Here is a 17,373-nt window from a genome sequence, read left to right as displayed (position 1 = left end):
TGCAGAAACTGTTACTGTTAATTTCAGTATTCAGCATTTTGTAATATGTATTTCCATTATTACAGTTACAGAGCTTTTTCCTGATTGCCGATGACATCATAGATGGGGGTGAGATGCGACGAGGAAAGCCGGCCTGGTACCGTAATGATAACTTGGGACCCAGTGCCTTCAATGATGCCATTCTCATGGAGTGTGGCATATACAAGCTGCTCAGGAAGCACTTTCGCGATGAACCCTACTACCAGGATATGCTGGAACTCTTTCATGAGGTATGTTGATGGTATAGTTTTGTGTGGATGAGTAGGAGTGTATTTTGTTGTGGTACTTCATGCTATACTTTAGTGTATACAGTATATTTATTTCCTGGGCAGATTGGAGAAACATCATCATCATCATCAGTCATTGGCATCATCTTCCCTGCCTCAACCTCCCAGGGGTTTATTCGGCTGGATAGCTTTTTCTTCCCCACATACCTTTGTCATTCAGCAGTGCCTGTTCCATTTCCTTCTCTCTCTCATCATTGTACATTATTGATTTCTTCTTCCATATCTCATACTTATTCTTTTCTTGTTATTATACCCCAGTTTTGCATCCAAAGACATTTGTCATCCTGTCTTTTTGTTTTCAGATATATCCATTATCCATACCATCTCATTACATTTTTCATTATCCACTCAGTAATTCAACATAACTAATACTTGTATCGTATCACTTTTCAAGGCTCCAACATGTTTTCATGTTTCAGCCATGGCCACCTAATGGTGGCTCTCCACACTGCTCAAGCTTTGGCAGCCCCCCAGTTCAGTTCTTTATCCCTGAGGTCACATTCCATTACCTTGTCCCAGGTCTTTTTTGGTTTGCCTCTCACAACCCTACCCCCGACGTTTACACTTCTCATTTTCCGCACCTAATTGTCATCCTCCTTCCTCTCCACATGGCCAGACCGTCTCAGTTTGCCCTTCTTCATCACAACACCAATCCATTCTATTCCCATCTTTCCTCGTCTATTGTGAACCTAGCCTCCCCAGGCCTTGCATTCAAGGATGCACTGCACATCATTCTAATCATTGTCATTTCTGTACATTTGAGCCTACAAATAACCCAGGTCTCACTACCATATAGCAATACTCCTTTAACATATACCACATACAAAGATCCCTTAGCACAGAGGGAGAGCCCTCTCATTGTCAGAAGAGGCAACAGCACTGTGAACTTCCTCCAACCACTCCTTACCCTGACCACAGAGCTAGCACCAACCCCACCTCCAGCACATACCATGTCCCTCAAATAACACAACTCTTCCATATACTCAGTAGTCTCTCCAGCAAGACCAATCCTTTCTTGTCTGACAGTCTCAACATACTCTCCCTGACACACCGCACAGTGGAGTTGCTGAAGCTAGAGTAATGCCATCTAGGTCTGTTGTTATGATTCAACACACACACACACACACACACACACACACACACACACACACACACACACACACACACACACACACACACACACACACACACACACACACACACACACACACACACACACACACACACACACACACACACACACACACACACACACACACACACACACACACACACACACACACACACACACACACACACACACACACACACACACACACACACACACACACACACACACACACACACACACACACACACACACACACACACACACACACACACACACACACACACACACACACACACACACACACACACACACACACACACACACACACACACACACACACACACACACACACACACACACACACACACACACACACACACACACACACACACACACACACACACACACACACACACACACACACACACACACACACACACACACACACACACACACACACACACACACACACACACACACACACACACACACACACACACACACACACACACACACACAGATAGAGTCTCTCTCTCAACAACTTGACATTCTATTCTCTGAGACTCTGTTGTCCTCCTTTGTGCTCCCACTTACTTCATCACCAATTTGACAGTAATGCACACCATCCATGCAGAGTAAGTGCTGGGACTGCCTTGTTGAGAACTGGTGTGGTGGTATTACCAGCACTGATGTCAATGGGTTTTGTGAAAGGTCAGTGAAGAATATATATAGCTCCATTCCCTGCTCAACTTGAGAGTGAACTCACATCCTTTTGAATAGCGGACAGCTTCTCTAACCACCTTACCACCACCTTTTCCTGTATGTTATGATATTTCTGTTCACCTACAGATGACAATGAAGACAGCATTGGGTCAGGCTCTGGATTTGCTGTCTTGCCCAGCAGGACAACGACCAATTCTCAGCAAGTACACTATGGAACGCTACAATGCTATTGTCAAGTACAAGACTGCCTTTTATTCATTCTACCTCCCTATTGCACTCTCAATGTATATGGTTAGTACACCATGCTTTTGTTTAGTTTCTGTGTAACTATTCATCCATCCATCCATCATCCAATCCTACATTGCCCCATGCGGAGCGTAGTAGCCTGGGACTAGGCAGTTGGTCCCAACATTTACGATGAGAGTGACCAGCCTCATTCATCCCTGAGTGGCATTACATGGGCAGTCAACCCTAATCACCCCTTGGATATAAACCTTCACCGGCTCAATCCGATTGGAGCGCAATAATTACCCACTAAACCACTAGGTGCCAAAATTTGGTTATAGGGTTACCACCCAGTGTAGTAAATGGTTTCCTGGTGTACAGGAAACCATTTGGCTTGTCATTCAGTGTAGAGTCACCCACAGGCAGAAGGAAGATAAAAGAATGAAGGAAAGAAAGAGAGAAGAGGGAGTGTAAAGTCACCCATAGGTAGAAGGACAAGGAAAAAATGAAGGAAAGAAAGACAGAAGAGGATGGAAGGAAAGAAGGATGGAGGAGAGGAAAGGGCAGACATCCGAGAGCAGCACTACAACGAGTGAGTGGATGGTGAGCACCCCCACCTGCATTTAACTTTTTATTATTTACACTCCCTCTTCTGTCTTTATTTCCTTAATTTTTTCCTCTTCCTTCTGTCTGTGGGTGCCTCTAGAATGAGGGACAAGCCAAATGGTTTCCTGCACACCGGGAAACCATCTACTATGCTGGGTGTTAACCATATAACCCAATTTTGGCGCTGGGTGGTTTAGTGGGTAATTGCGGCGCTCCAATCCGATTGAGCTGGTGAAGGTTTATATCCAAGGGATGGTTGGGGTTTATTGCTCACGTAATGCCACTCAGGGATGAGTGAGGCTGGTCACTCATCTTAAATGTCAGGACCAACTTGCCTAGCCCCGGGCTCCTATGCTCTTCATGGGGCAACTTAGGATTGGATGATGATGGTGATGAATGATTTATTATTTAACTCTCCAGTCTAGTGGTGTATTTTTAAGTTTTATTCCTGTTGCCTCCAACAAATTAATTTCATTCTGTGAGAGTCCTCTAGTAATGAACAGGTGTATGAAGATGATATCAACCAGTTTCAGTTCAGATTTTCTCTTTTGAGGTTAATAAAACTGTCTGTTGAGTGCAGGAATAAAACAAAAAATACATCATAGCATTACTGCGATTAATTTGATCAGCTTTGGGCACAGAAGTGCTCCTCACCTATGTGCATATATGCACGTATGTGTGTGTGCCAGCCCATTACCATTTTATGTGGTAATGGGTCATTACTGCATTTTGTATAATTCAGTTTTACACTGCAGTTTCAGATCATTCTCTAGGTGAGTACTTGTATTTAGGTTAGATATCCTACCACAGAGACCTATTACTGTTTTCCTCCCCAATGTGATATTCTTGTCTGGTTCTTTGATAAATTCACAAAAATAAGTATGAAGTCAGTATCTGAGTTTCTGTATCAGTTAACTTGAAGGAATGATTAATTCACTCAGTGCAGCCATGAGGGCATAGCTCTGTGCATATGCCCTAATTGTGCCAGGATCTATAACTTGAACATTTTCAATTGATGATGTTCCTTGGAAAAGAAAACAGTTCATCATCCAGACCCATAATGCCACATAAAAAGTTGGTGATGTAGGATGCAGTAAAAAATACAGCATAAACCATAAAAGTGGGAGAATTATTAACAACATGCAAAGTAACTGAGCCAGACAAATATTTGCACATCATTCAAGTCTTCGGAATCCTGCCCCCATCTCACAAGCCTGACCATCTACATATATTATTAGTAAGTTTTGTTATAGATGCTTTTCAGATACATTTGTCAGTCATCCCAACAATTGCAAAGTAAAAGAAAAAAGGGAGGGGGGGGGGGGAGAGTGCCAGACTTAGTATAGTACATATCTGAAAGAAAAGGTAGAATTTGAGAGGAGAGTGTAATTGTGACAGAAGTATTTAGGGATAAGTAGCCTAAAATTGTTCAGGGAGTTTCCAGAAGAGAGCAGGGTGTTAGAGATGATGAATATTCTTTTCATGTTATGTAATCTGTAATGGGTCAGCACGACATGATGCCAGACTTAGTATAGTACATATCTGAAAGAAAAAGTAGAATTTGAGAGGAGAGTGTAATTGTGACAGAAGTATTTAGGGATAAGTAGCCTAAAATTGTTCAGGGAGTTTCCAGAAGAGAGCAGGGTGTTAGAGATGATGAATATTCTTTTCGTGTTATGTAATGTGTAATGGGTCAGCATGACATGATGAAGCTACCCAAGCTGTCATTTATGCTATATTCCAGTATTAGTAAATTAACAAAGATGACAAAAGTATGAATATAAATGAAAGCATCAGAAAGTAGAATGAATACTTAAGGCATTTTTTATTTATTTATTTATTTTTTATTGACGTGTCAGCAACTTCTTATGTGACGTATAGATGGTAGTGATAGTGGAATTTGAGGAGCCTTAATGTAGAATGAAATACCATACTATTTATTTTTTAACTAATCAGTTATTGGTTAATCATTGTAGGTTTTAAGATACATAAGTGACTCTTCAACTACAAAGTGGTATCTGGAGAAATGGTAAGTATTCCAGGGTTAGAAATTAGTGAAATTAAACAAGTAGACCATGAAAATACCAGACTTAAAAACAAGGCTAAATTTGCAGGAATTTCAACTAGTATAAATGTTTACATATTGCCCGAGGGTGGTAGGTGGTGGTGACCATCATCCGCTCACTTGATGTAGTGCTGCCTGCCTCTCACCTTTATCATTCTTTCTCTGTGTCTACATTCTCTCTTTCTACTTCTCCCTTTCCTTCCCCTCTCATTTTATTACTCTTCTTTCCACTTCAGTGGGTCTACACTGAGTGATGAGCTATGGTTTCCTGTAACCCAGGAAGTCATTTACATTGCTGGATGAAAACCATATACTAACCATATTGGGGTGATGTGGGGCCTGCTCTGGTGCCCCTGCTAACTTGGTGAAGAGATGGGAATACTGTGTCCATCTAGGAACCAAATCTCTACATTTTTCCATGTGCATTGCCGTTGCGAAGAGCTGTCATCCGCAAGGGATTATTGGTTCACTGCATGGGATGGTGCTGCAGGAGCAGCTGTTTGTCTGCAGTTGATAGGTCTGCTCAGCTAGACAGACAGGGGTTGATCAAGAACAACTTGTTACCTGAATGTTGTGTGGATATCACAATCACAAGTGTGAAAGTGTGAAGGATGTAAGTGGTAAATTATTAACCAGTGAGGATGAAGTAAGGACCAGATGGAAAGAATATTTTAAAAGCCCAGTGCTTGGAAATAGAGTGAGCAGAGCCACTGTAAACATGATTGGTTTTTGGGGGTGTGCAGAGTAGGAATGCTGTGCCAGGAAACATGACACTCGCACAGGTAAAGAATGCTTGAAGCAGCCTAAAAATGGGAAGGCAGCTGGGGTTGATGAGGTTTATGCAGAGATGATTAAGTGTAGTGGGGAGAGTGGAATGAAGTGCTTGTTGGAGATATGTAAGAAGGCATGGATGAGTGAAACTGTGCTAGCAGAGTGGAAAAAGACTGTGATTTTACAAAAATAAAGGTGGGTGAAGTGAATGTAAGAATTGTCATGGCATAAGTTTATTGAGTGTTGTAGGGAAGGTTTATGAAGGAATTATCATGAAGTAAAGGAGGTATCAGAAGTCCTAGTGAGTGATGAACAGGGTGGCTTTAGGAGTGGCAGAGGATGTGGGGATCAAATATTTGCAGTGAGACAGATAGTGGAGAAGGCTTGTGAAGAGGACTGTAATGTGTTCATGGCATTTATGGATCTGGAAAAAGCATGCAACAAAGTAGACAGAGAAGGATTGTGGAAGGTTTTGCGTATGTACAATGTAGATGGTAAGCTGCTAGGTGTTGTCAAGAGTTTTTATGATGGTCGTGAGGCAGGTGTAAGGGTAAATGGGCATCTAAGTGAATGGTTCATGATCAGTGTGGGCGTGCGACAAGGCTGTGTAATGTCTCCATGGTTGTTCAGTGTATATATGGATGGGGTGATGAGAGAAGTAAAAACATGAGTAATGGAGAGAGGGATGGCATTGGTAATGAATGGTGATGGATGGAATATCTCAGATTTGTTGTATGCTGATGATGCAGCTCTGCTTGCAAGTACCGGACAAGAGTTTGGTAGACTAGTGCAGAGTTTTGCTTGTGAGCGTTGTGCCTTGAGAGTAAATGAAGAAAAGAGTAAAGTGATGGTAATTGAGAGAGAAGATGACTCCCAGTGTGATGTTACAGTGAATGGAGAGAGACTGGAATTGGTGAGAGAGTCCAAATACATGGGTACAGTGATAGAAAAGAGAGGAAAATGTGCAAAAGAAGTGGAAAGTAGAGTGACACAAGGAAGGAAAGTAGCTGGTGCTATGAAGGCCTCGATAAGAAAAGAGGCATGAGTTTTGCAGCTGCGTGAGGCTTACATGAGGGAGTGTTAGTGCCAGTTTTAACATATGGATGTGAGACTATGATGTGGCATGAAACTGAAAAGTCAAGAGTGAGAGCAGTGGAGATGGGACTGCTGAGGAATGTATGTAGAGTACAGAGAGTGGATAGGATACGAAATAATGTGATTCATGAAAGATGCAGAGTGAGGAAGTCTGTGGACACCAGAATTGAAGAGAGTTTACTGAGGTGGTATGGTCATGTGGAGAGAACAGATAACAGTGGAGTGGTGAAAAAGGTATATATGAGCAAATTTGAAGGAGGGAGGAGGCAAAGTAGGCCAAGGAGAGAGTGGAGGGATATGGTGGATGAATGTGTGAGGAAGAGAGGTGTGGAAGTCGGTGAGGCTTGAGGACTGACAAGAGATCAAGCTGGCTAGACAAATATTATGGGAAGAAGTGCATGTTCAGGGATTTGGCACCTCCTTTTTAATGTGACAGTGTTCAGATTGACTCTATCAGATACAATTATGTGAAGCTACAGAATGTGGTGGAAGTTTTTGGCGTATCAGACAGAGCCAGGATTCCGGGGGCTTGAATGATGAGGGAATGGAAGCATGGCCCATTGGAGTGGGCAGACTTGGGCTGTCTGGACGTTGCTACTCCTCACCCAGCCCTAGGATGGGAAAGGAGGTTAGGATGATGATGATATGATGTGATCCATACATCCATTATCACAAATATTATTCAGATATGAATGGCATAAAATTTGGAAATAAGTGCAGTACGGTACTTCAGAAATACAGTACAGTACGGTACATTACAGTAACTAACACGTTAATCATAATGATACTTTCCTATTTTGATTAAGTGAACAGCTACAACAGTACTCCTAAAATAAAATAATTGGTACAGAATCTTATAGCAGTACACTGTGACTTTGATTTACATAGAACACAAGTGAAGTATTGCAGATTGGCACTTCAAATATAAAATAATTATCACTTTTAACCCTTCAACTTTTTTATGTATCTTTTATGTTATTCCTGCTGTCACCAGATTATGTTATTCATTTTATAATGAAGTGGTCATAAATACCTTCCACTGACCCCTCCACTACAAGCAATGTACCGTAAGCTGAGTAAAATCATCTGAAGGTGGTAAGAATAAGAAAATACATTATCAGATTGAAGAGGGCTGAACATAGAAATACCCTGTTAAGTAATTATGCCCAGTACTGAATAGTGACGAAATAGCACCGGAGAAGACTGCAGTGTATGCATTTACAGCCACATGTGTGTTTTTGAGAGAGCATGAGAAAGTCAGTTAATAACCTTTTAGAAAAATGATTAAAAGGAATCATAACCATTAGTTAACTGTATATATTACAGTACTATATTCTGTTCACTTTAATGTGTCCTAACATTGCAGTTTCTGTATCTTGAATGCTAAGCCATAACAAGATATTATCTCTGGATTTTTTGCTATTCACAGAAGTGATATGGGAAGGATATTGAGCTGTGGTAGTATCTTAATTTGCCATTAGATTATGTGAAATAAACTACATTAAGATGAAAATATCTTTCAAGTTAAGATGAACAGGCTGCATGGGCTACTGTTTTGGTAGATCATTGGGCAAATATGAAAAAATAATTTATCCATCATCCTTTTTGGTAGGAATAGACTGACATATCATCAGTTTTTAACCCTAGGTAATGCTTGTCATAATTAGTAGGTAATGTTGATTTGCCCTTTAAATTAATGGTGTGATATTTACTCTTGTTGTGGATAGAAATTTTACTACTGCATTACATTGGGCATATATGGACAGTACCTCTCATTGCATTTAATCAAAGATGTACTACAGTATATATGTAATGTCAGTGGTTGTAGTTTTTCACTTTTATAGACTGAAATTTGAATAGTAGTTTCCATCCATTCCTTGTTTTGTCATCTGACTTCATATGATAAGAATTTAAATACCAGTAATTTTCTGTAGTTCAGCTATTGTGTAAAGTGTAGGCTATTTGTAAATGTGTCTTCTTTTTGTGTGTGTGTCATACTTAAAATATTGTATAGTAATATTGTTGCTTCTGATGTTCTCAGTATGAATAAGTATACAATGTAAGTTTGAGGTATATAGTCAGATTTTCTGCCTTGAATAATTTTGTTTTATGGTGGGAGTAGTAATGAACTGTTATTAGTGTCAACAGGAATCCTGAATTTACAGTTAGATTTGATAACAAGTAGTAGACAGTAGCATTATTGTAGTTGTAATAGTTTCCTTTATGGTTACATTTTGTGTGGGTTGTAAGGATTTATGTAGCTGTAAGCAGTAAAGAAGACATTAGTGTGATGATATTAATATGATCAGACGTCTGAGTGAATATTTGTTTTGTTTAATTACAGGCGGGGATAAGAGAAACAGATAACGTGCGAGTGGTAAGCTAAATACATACCACTTCTTCTGTTTGATATTTCCTTCACTAACTCTATTGCTGTATATACCTTCATCTATGACTAACTGTTTGGGCTTTCTGATTTCTATTTTCTTACAGTATTTTGCACATCCTTTATAAATAGTAACAATCATTGCACTGTACATTCTGAGATGGACATATTTCATATTTGCAGAACCTCAGGCACAGTTAGCACTCACATAACTCAGCCATACTTTGCAGTAACTCCACTTATATGTTGGTCTCATTTTATTCTTGCTAGCACCGGATGATCTTCTTCTGCATGGGAGAGACCTTTCAAACTGGAAGGATTAAATGCAGCGTTCTATAACTCCTTCGCTACTAGAGTCCTGAATTGTCTAGAGATAGTGGTATTAAGGCATTTAGATATGTAATTGGATTCCAGGGGTTATGAGCTGTATTAATTTCTCCAGTTCTCCACACATTCTTTTTCCCTGAAGTATTCTTTATTCTATCTCACCATCAGTGCTAACAAGTTTGCACATGACAGCTCCAAGACATGTAAAGCTGTTAACTTTATTGGACTTTGTGCCTGGTGCTTATTTTACCTTGCTTAGTACCAGGGTTTGACAGTGCATGCTCACCCAGTCTTTTGTTTCTTCCTGCTCCTCTCATATAGCCTCTGCTTCCTCTCTGTTTTGCTTCAGCCTCTTCAGTCCATTCCACAGCACTAGATTCCTCTGATTTCTAACCAGTTTCATTCATAAGGCCCTCATACTGCTCCTACTGCCTGCCAGCTGTCTGCTAGTGTCATAGAGAGGGTGACTTGCTCCAGTTTCAACCTGTTTCATATTGTACCAAACATGGTGAAATACTGAGAAAATTACGTACCATCTAAATAAGGAAAGGTAGATTAATTATACTTGATAGAAAATCTTTTCCATATTGTGTGATGCTTATTTTGGTCCAGCTAGGTTCAAAAGAAGAAAGGGGCTGGGGTGGTGCTTGCAATGAATGGTGCAGGGAAAAAGCAACTGCAGCTTGGTGTAGCTCTTTGGGTTTTGCTTTCTTCTGGGAAGGTTTCATCTCATGTTCTTCGGTTTTGTGCCTTTTATTAGTTGCTAGAAACAATTGTGATAATACAGCCCGTTGAAGTTTGAACTACCATCATGTTCAGTGGGGTCTCCCAATATACGAGTTCTCTATATGCAAAACACCTAATTTGTGAACTTGACTCAAGAAAAAACAAATTGCTTTTTATGCAAAATGTGATTCTAAATTGCAAATCCATCATCTGAAAGCAAGGGGTAAATGGTGCCGCTCAAAATGGCAGTATGCGAAACCACCACCAGATGGCTGATCGGTTTCCCACCCTTTTCTTCCCTCATGGCATCTCTCAAGTCTCAAGGCAGCCGGGACTTCAGTGATTTGAGTGGATGAGGAAGATGAGTTAGCCAGGAGGCAGGAAATACAGGAAAAAGATGCACAGAATCAGCGACAGGTTTCAGATGAGACGACTTTCCAAAATTCTAATGGGAATGGTCCAACTAAAAGAGATCATCAGCACCAATGAAATTGATCCATTTCGAGCTGAAGAGATGTGCCAGGGCCTAAAGAGACTTCTTATATGTTTTAATAAGAAACACCGAGAAGGGATGAACAAGAGAACACAGATGCTGGTCATCAATTTCCTTCTTCGTTTACCAACAGTCCGTGCTACCCTAGTCCCTTCAACTTCCTCTTCATCACTTGAAGATGATGATGCAGTGTCTTTGATCTCAGCTCAAGATTTTGAAGGGTTTTTGGCTGAAACTGAGACTGTTAGAGGGAGTCAGAGCATCAGTGAGAGTGACAGTGACGACGATGGAGCCCCAGGCAGCCCTGTGGGGCAATAATAGACACCCTGCATCTCGGATACCTACCTCCTTCCTTTCCCAGTAAGCACAGCCATCCCTGCGTAAATGTGAGTTTCTTGTTTTATTTGATATATTTACTAATGTACAGTTCTGTTATCTTTTTTTTTTTTTTTTTTTTTTTTTTTTTTTTTTTTAAAGCAAAAGTCTTTCTTAACCCCTACACCGCGGGCTTGTTTACCAATGACTTGCGTGTGCCGCGGGGTTATTTGGGCTCCGACAGACTCTCAAAAAATATTTGCCAAAAATCAGTTATTAGTCCTAGAATAATAAAATTACATATGCTTATGGCACATACCTTCAGCTTTCTCCTGGAATGATTGTTGAGCCTTCGTCGGTTTCCGTAGGACTTGTGGAGACCTCTGAAGTAGGGTAACGAAGTCTCCACTTTACACTTCCCGACAACCCGTAATATGATTACCACAGCCAGATACAAACACTATAAACACTATTCTACAATTTTCAAGTAGTTTGGGATCCATACTCAAAAAAAGAAAACACTGTGAAAGCAATGGAAATTACGAGCGCGTCTGATCGTCGCACTGGCACTAGTTCGCTTTTGTTACTCTGTCATTTATTATTCATAAAACCCCTCACACTTTATATTTCTATTACTATATAACACTTATATATATCTACAGCCTTTATCCATAAGTTTCCTTCAGTAGTATTAGTTTATTGTCACTGTAGGGATTCAATTTCTTTCAGTAAAATACGTAGCATTCACTTTCTCGTCCTGTATACTGGCATTGAGAGTGAATGTCACTTTCATCTTCACTCTCATAACTCATAGCATTCAGACATGCTAGAGTGAAACTTTCACTTTCATTACTCCTAGGGTATATACTCGTATTCTTATAATACTACTCATTTACATTTCTATTTACGTTCTCTATTTTATTTACGTTATTTACATTTCTATTTTATTTACACTGTGTTGTGCACTGTCACTTGAAATAACTTATATATAAAACTATTTTCCATTGCTCACGTATATTTACATTCATTACTTTCACTTGCTGTTTACACATTATTTACACATTATTTACAATTCCACTTGCACTGTTTTACTCAATAGAAAGATCGTAGTCACTCTTTTATCAATTGTCAGCCCTTTACCTCTTTCCACACGAGGTTTAGTAGGGGGTAAAGGTCACAGAGCCATTTGCATGGGGGTGGAAAAAGGCCTTGAAGTCAGCAAGAAGAAACATACGTCCCCTCACTTCGGAAGATGAGAGTAAACTGATAATGCAGGGCCAGCCTGGAGGCCTGTTTAGGGGTTATTCAGAGTTACCAATATTGGTTCTTGAAACAGCTAAGTCTAGCACTGATATGATTGGCAGGAAATCTAGACAATACATTATAAATTTGGTAGTTCCAGGTGAATGTAAATATCACTTAGGCTTCTCCCTTCCCTCCTTACATGTATATTTATTACAAAAATAGATTAGAGGCCTGCTTAGGAGATATATAATCAGAGCTACCAATGTTAAATCTTGAAACAGCTTTGTGTAGCACTGATATGATTGGCAGGAAATCTAGACAATACATTATAAATTAGGTAGTTCCAGGTGAATGTAAATATCACTTAGGCTTCTCCCTTCCCTCCTTACATGTATATTTATTACGAAAATAGATTATACGGCATATTTCAAGGGGAAAAAAACAGCGAAAATTAGCGAACGAGTGCACGTGAGGTGTTGTCAGGTGATAATTAGCCAATTCCAGGTGTATGGCACTCTCACTTACCTTATTTCTTTCTTGTATATATTATTTGGTATAAGAATACGACATAGGGCTTATTTCAATGGATGAAATCAGTGAAAAATTCCAGGGAAGATTTACTTAGCGTAGCATGGCCGGGCAGGTGAGAGGATAGGGTAATGGAGGGGGGGTAGGGAGGGGAGTCAAGAACGGGGAGAAATGGCTAAATTGTCAGCAATGGATGGGAGTACAGATGAGATTAGGAGTGCTGACTAGTGTTGGACATTGGCAGTACTGATAGATGATACAAGCCCCCACTTGGAAGCCCGGGTGAATTCAAAATAACGCAGAATCACAAAAGCGACACCCCGCGGTATGATCCCTTGCTCCCAAGCGTCACGAAAGTGACGCCCCGCGGTTAAGGGGTTAAAATGGTAGTAATGGGGAAGAACTGTAACAAAGATAGGGTCAGGTGTCGACCATATACATTTATTTCCATTGATTCAGTGGTTTCTAAAATACGAATTTCCAGTTTGCAACGCATTTTGTTGACCATATTCTCACACACTGGGAGACCTCACTATATAGCCATAAGTGAGATCATATTCGAAAATAAAGACACGTTTCACTAATGCCTGTGTGTCCGGTAGTATTCTTGGAAGCCTGGAGTTTTGTCCATCAGAGAGAGAACCTGAACATCTAGGTTTTGCAGCAAACAGAACTACTGCATGTCTGACACAAAGTGTTTATTGAATCTTTCCTGAGCCACTGCCTTGTTCACCTATGCCTATCTATTCATAACATCAGCAGAACTGAAGGTTCTCACTAAGTTTAATAAAGTCATTTAGTATTATCAAGAATATAATGAAAATGTCATCAGATGGAAGAAATTAACAGTAGTGCAGTTTCTTTCACAATTTTCACACCCTTGTTGCATTAATGGGGGTAACTACACTCCAATTCAATGAGTCTGGCACCATCAGTGATGTCCTCAACACTTGTAGCATTGCTAAAGGTCCTCAGAACTGGATATACTTTTTTGTATTGCCTTTATACATTGGTTCTCAGGGTAGAACATAGAGGTTTACTTAGTGCAGAGGTTTTACATCAACACTACAGTTGTTGAGGACATCGCTGATGTTGCCAAACTTGGTGAAATAGAGTATAGTTAGCCTTGCAACAGGACTCATTACACAAATTTGAAACATGTAGAATGGAAGGGGTGGAAAGGAATAATGTTTGATGCATCACATGGTTATAAAGTGGGATTCTTGGGCATGGAAGAAAGAGAGAGAGACTTTGTAGGCCCACATTATGCCAGAGTCTGTGCCTGATTGAAAAAGGATCCATGCACATTCAGTGCAAAACAGTGTGATACTGTAAGTGATAGATATTGCAAAATACTCTTTGGTCCTCCCTAATGCTAGCTTTGCTTTCATGAAGATACACTGTATCACTTACTTTTGATATTTTGTATCATATCAAGAGTTATTGTTGTTATTACCTGCATATTCACTTGAAAACAGATAATCTTCCCTGGACATCTAGAGTTGTATTGATTGTGTAGGATACCATTGGACCCATTCTGTGCAATACCTTCTTATCATGTAAACATACAATAATCTGTTGATTGCTTTACACGTCATTTGGTGTTAGTCATATTTTGCTGCTTTACACCTGTGTTTTACAGGTTATTTTTATTGATATTGTGGAATCTTTCTAATGCAGTACCAAGTTTTTCCATGTTATGTCAAAATTGGCATGATTTTGTACTGATACACTTGTAATGATCATGTATTATGCAATGGCTGACTCTATTATGTATCTACAGTACAATATCTGTCTATCTATTTATCTGTTTGTCTATCACTATCTATCTATCCATCTAGCTACTAGTATCTGTCTGTATATCTATCCATCTGTCTAGCTAGCTAGCTATATGCTGTATATATATACAGTATATATACAGTATATATATATATATATATATATATATATATATATATATATATATATATATACAGTAAAACCTCACAATAATGGACTAATTGGGGCCCAAGCCATTCTGAAAAAAGCAAAATTCCGATAAAAGTGACATCTGGACTTTCCACTGGTGTATAACCTGGAATTTTTCCAATATATCAGACATTAGTCCAGATCACACCAATTGTTTTGAAACTGTTTACGTTACCGTTGCAGTACTGTACAGTACTGTATTATACTTATTATACATATACACAATTCATTTTATCAGTATATATGAGCAAATGATGATAGGGGAGAGAGCAGAGGGGTCCCACGTGCACAGTAGCTGATATGCTGGATTACTTCCACAAAGTTTCTTGCAGTTTTTAGATGATCCTGCTAAATTGATGCCAGTGCCAGAGTCAGTGACTGTGATGAAAGTGTTGATGATAGGTGTGGTAAAGGTTCACCCATTTTATTTATTTATTTATTTTTTGGCATATTTTTGCCATCTGTGTCCATATAGGTCAAAGTGGGTTATTCAGAGGCATATATGCTGTAACTGATGAGATGTTAACATTATGATAGTGTGTAATATCTTTCATTTCTCACGAGTGTTGGTGTGAGGTGTGGCTGTGATTGGCTAAAATACAGTACAGTATTTGGTTGTTTCCTCAGGCTGGTATCACCGACCGCGAACTTCATCGACAAGCTCGCACAATCTTGGTGGAGATGGGACAGTTCTACCAGGTGAGATGCTCCATTCTGTATCTCCAGTCTTTTATAGTACTGTTCATTTCATTCATTCATTGCCAGACACCATGTATCCCAAACGGGGTGGCCAAGGGCTTAGAGTTAATTGTTTTACAGGGAGGGGCACTAATCCTCCACCAACCCCACTTGACGTAGGGATGCCAACAGCATCTGGTGTTCCCAGGCGGTCACCCATCGAAGTACTAACCAGACCCAACGTACTTACTACAAAAGTCATCATACTTATCACACCAGTACAGCACAGCCCACATAATGCTTTGCTGCTATAATGTACAGTAATTGTTCAAATTGTTATGAAAGAATAATATTTTGTGTCCTTCACCCCCTAATGCATAAGTTTTCCTGCCTTCAGGTTACTACACTGAATGACAAGCCAAATGGTGTTCTGCTGTGCTGGGTGGTAACCATGTAACCAAATTATGCCAGGTGATTTTGTGGGTTAAGGCATCCAGCTGGGTGGAGCCTGTAAGCTTTTCCATCTAATGGGGTGGTTGGGGTTTATTGCTAACATAATGCCCCCTTCCTGCCCCCCCCCCCTCTCTCTCTCTCTTTCTCTCTCTCTCTCTCTCTCTCTCTCTCTCTCTCTCTCTCTCTCTCTCTCTCTCTCTCTCTCTCTCTCTCTCTTTCTTTCTTCTGGCCTTGTACCTAGTAGTTCCCCTGAGTGCATTGCCTCATGATATCTTGTTTTATACATGGTCCATGAAGGTGAGTCCAGTGTCATATGTCACTCCAAGGATCTTAGTGGAGGGAGGGTGTGGCAAGTTATGAAAAGAATATAATGAATGTATAATCCCAGCAATAAACTACAGTTGTAAGACCTGGAAACCGACAAAATCAACAGAAAACCAACAAATCTATTCTGAAAGGGCAGTGGAGAGGTCAACACTGGGAATATCATTGAGAAACAGGAAAAGATCAACTTGGATGAGAAAGCAGACTAGAGTAAAAGACATTATAGAAGTTATTAAAGGCAGGCAGGTCATGTAGCACTGAGAAGGGGTAACCAGTGGAGCAAGAGGCTGACTGACTGGACTCCAAGAAACTGTAAACGTAGCAGAAAATGGCCAGACAGGGGATGGAAATGCGATAGAGAAGTTTGCAGGCAGAACTTCACAAGGTTTGGCTCAGTCAAAGAATTTATGGGAAAGGTTGGGGGAGGCCTCTGTTCAGCAGTGGACTTGCAATGGCTGATGATGGTGGTGGTTTAGAATTTATATAATTTCTTGTGTAGCACAAATTGTATTGTACAAAATACATGATTATTTAGATTGATATATTATTGTGATATGCTGGGAAAGGACTCTGCAATTAAAAGACAGTTGAATGCCAGGCCTATGTAGACAGCTCATGTACATCTTGTGTTACTGTTTGATCTGTCTTTAAGACGTGTGTTGCATCTTGCTTTATGATCCTAGATATCTCTTTAGTCACCGTCAGGCAGTTCCATGAGGTATTCTTATCACAGTCACAGTAGATTTAACTCCCAAATCAGCCTTCTGTAGTAGTAGTAGTAGGTGTAGTATAATAACTCATCTGTCTCGATGCTGGCAAGCAATCGCCCATGGAGGGTCATACCTGTGCACTGAACTGATGTTCCCTTGTGGTGGACAGTGCCTTGCCACAGTGAGGCATGGAGAAGAGTATGGAGGTTTGGTTCTTGGATGGATGCTGCATTTGCATCTTCCCACCTAGTTAACAGGGGTACCATAGAAGACTCCACATCACCCTGTTATTTGGTTA

At 40.1% G+C, this 17,373-nt stretch overlaps 1 protein-coding gene across 7 annotated transcripts in view; it reads left to right on the top strand.

Annotated features, from left to right (window-relative positions):
* Positions 1-17,373, top strand: part of Fpps (Farnesyl pyrophosphate synthase) — a 64,469-nt gene that overhangs the window by 35,746 nt on the left and 11,350 nt on the right. For all 7 annotated transcript variants that reach the window (XM_080281419.1, XM_080281413.1, XM_080281417.1 and 4 more), the window contains exons 5-8: positions 66-269; positions 2,287-2,451; positions 9,267-9,299; positions 15,538-15,609. In XM_080281419.1, coding sequence (XP_080137545.1) covers positions 66-269; positions 2,287-2,451; positions 9,267-9,299; positions 15,538-15,609 — 474 coding nt within the window. The remainder of the gene's footprint in view (positions 1-65; positions 270-2,286; positions 2,452-9,266; positions 9,300-15,537; positions 15,610-17,373) is intronic.

This window comes from Coenobita brevimanus, chromosome 89, assembly GCF_032717465.1.
Source record: "Coenobita brevimanus isolate Jiangsu-jjx chromosome 89, ASM3271746v2, whole genome shotgun sequence".
Classification (NCBI taxonomy): domain Eukaryota; kingdom Metazoa; phylum Arthropoda; class Malacostraca; order Decapoda; family Coenobitidae; genus Coenobita; species Coenobita brevimanus.
This window is presented reverse-complemented; position numbering and strand designations above follow the sequence as displayed.